This window comes from Diabrotica virgifera, chromosome 1, assembly GCF_917563875.1.
Source record: "Diabrotica virgifera virgifera chromosome 1, PGI_DIABVI_V3a".
In the NCBI taxonomy this organism is placed as follows: Eukaryota; Metazoa; Arthropoda; class Insecta; order Coleoptera; family Chrysomelidae; genus Diabrotica; species Diabrotica virgifera.
Window position 1 is genome coordinate 244771757 of NC_065443.1, and position 2302 is coordinate 244774058.

Sequence of the window (2302 nt, forward strand, 5' to 3'; positions counted from 1 at the left end):
GCTGTTATTTGATTCCTCAAGTTCTTGGTCTATAACAACCTTATCGACATCCGGATCAACTGTTACCCAAAAAATTCGTGTTCTACGGGTCAAAATACATAAAAAAAACTTGGGTAAGTCCATCTGAATTAACGAGGCCGTTGTACCCCCCCTGGCGACAGGACTATATTTTGTACAAGCCATGTCAACTAAATATTTATTTTGCTAACCTGAATATATAATTTTATACTATACACATTTGATTTATTACAATTAAGTTTGAAACATCTGAATAGTTCTGCTTCCCTTCCCCTTCCCTTAATAACAAATATTTTTCTATCAAACAAACACTAAACATATCAAAATAGCGTGTACCAAAATATACAGTCACTGTGCACGCTAAATAGTATGACGTCACTGGCTTGTTGAAGTTTAATTCGCGTGTACCTAACTTTTTTATTTGCGTACACGTTAGCGTCTACTTAGACACAGCGAAATAAAAAACGTCCTCACTGTATAATCAACTGTACGTTAAATAAAATCTCATACAAAGTTTTATTCAGGTGTCTTCTTTGCTGTGCTGTGACCTTTGTGACCTGTGACATGACATAACCTCTAGCTCTAACCTACAATTTGACATTGTCATAACAAATAAGGTCATTCTTTTTACGGCCGGTGTTTTAAAAAAATTGATTGACATATTGAGTGTACAGTTCATTAGTGAATGTATTTAATTTCAAAACTTGTTACTCGAGTAATACCCAAAAGTCAAAATTTGTTACCAATTGTTTTCTTGAGCAAAAAGCTTTATTCCAATTGCAGCATCATGGCACCAAAAGCCTTAATTTTCTTAGCATCTGGAGCTGAAGAGATGGAATTTGTGATTTCAGCTGATGTTCTAGTAAGAGGAGGAGTTGATGTTACAATAGCCAGTCTAACAGACAATCAACTAGTAAAATGTAGCAGAGGAGTGCAAATTCACTCAGACATTGCTATAAAAGATGCTAGTAGTAAAGGACCATTTGATGTAATTGTTCTGCCAGGTGGTCTAGGAGGTACCAAAGCAATGTCAGAATCCAAGGAAGTTGGAGAACTACTCAAGGAACAAGAATCTAGCGGTAGGCTTATTGCAGCAATATGTGCTGCCCCATTAGCGCTCAAAGCTCATGGAATTGCTAAAGGAAAGAACTTGACCTCATATCCCAGTGTTAAAAAAGATTTATTGGATGGCAGTGAAGGTTATCAGTATAAAGAAGATAAAGTGGTTGTGGATGATAAATTAATAACGAGCAGAGGACCTGGAACTGCTTTCGATTTTGGGTTGGCATTAGTCGAGAAGCTTGTAGGAACAGAAAAAGCTAAGGAAGTAGCTAATGGAATGCTCGTATCATGGTAAACTATTTTTTAATGATTTAAAACATTTTGTGGTTTACGTTATCAATTAAGAACTGTGTTAATGTCTTTTTGTTTGAATAAATACAAAAATATATAAAATTGATTCATTTTTCTGTTAATGATAAAGCAAAAGTAGGTATTCTATTTCATAAACACAGTATAAGAAACACTATACGTATACAGTGTTTTAATTTATTTTTTTAATAGATATAAGTACTTTTAAAATGTGGCTACATCGCTTGGTTGAGCAGTGTTTTCTGTTTTTGAGTTTTCTGATGAAAAAAAAATTATTTTAAATATTGAGAAGGAGATATTGAGAATATTGAGAATTAAATTGTGCAGTAGTCAGCAGTAAGTACACCATACCTATATCACAAAAATTTTTATTGAAGAATTCTTTATAGAAGGAATGATCTAAAGAACCCTTTCATACTATTCCTTATGAATATTCCTATACATGTGTTTAAAGCCACTAAATATTTGGGTGAATACCCTTTAAATGTTATTAAATTGGTATATTTCATGGCTGCCGATAATTTTATAGGATGTTAAAATTTTAAGTAGATTCACTTCATTGGCAACGAAAAACTTCCAAATGGTGTTGCTGGCTCTGAGACATAGTCTCTAGAGTTGGGAGTTCTAGAGTTGCTACCTAAGGTCCTTACAGAGGCTATGTCTCAGAGCCAGCAACCCCAGTTGGGAGTTTTACGTTGCCATGAAGTGAATCTACCAACACATTGGCTGCGTTTAGAGACATTTATAAACTTACATTGAGTCCATTACAAGGCACATACCTATGTAAACAGAGTGCGTTATGACACAGTCAACACAGCCAGCCATGGACATGTATACTTAGTATAGAATTTACAATGTATATACATTGTAAATCCCAAATCCCAAATAATGATTTACAAAGCTTATACCTACA

General features: G+C 34.3%; 1 protein-coding gene across 1 annotated transcript; it reads left to right on the top strand.

Annotated features, from left to right (window-relative positions):
• Positions 1 to 589: 589 nt before the first annotated feature.
• On the top strand, positions 590 to 1477 carry LOC114348331 (protein dj-1beta). Its single transcript, XM_028298947.2, has one exon. The coding sequence runs from the start codon at positions 704 to 706 to the stop codon at positions 1373 to 1375; it is 672 nt and encodes a 223-aa protein (XP_028154748.2). The 5' UTR covers positions 590 to 703; the 3' UTR covers positions 1376 to 1477.
• The last annotated feature ends 825 nt before the right edge of the window (positions 1478 to 2302 follow it).

Bases quoted from the DNA above. Each gene is read 5' to 3' on its own strand.
- LOC114348331 (XM_028298947.2), top strand. From the start codon at position 704: ATGTATTTAATTTCAAAACTTGTTACTCGAGTAATACCCAAAAGTCAA.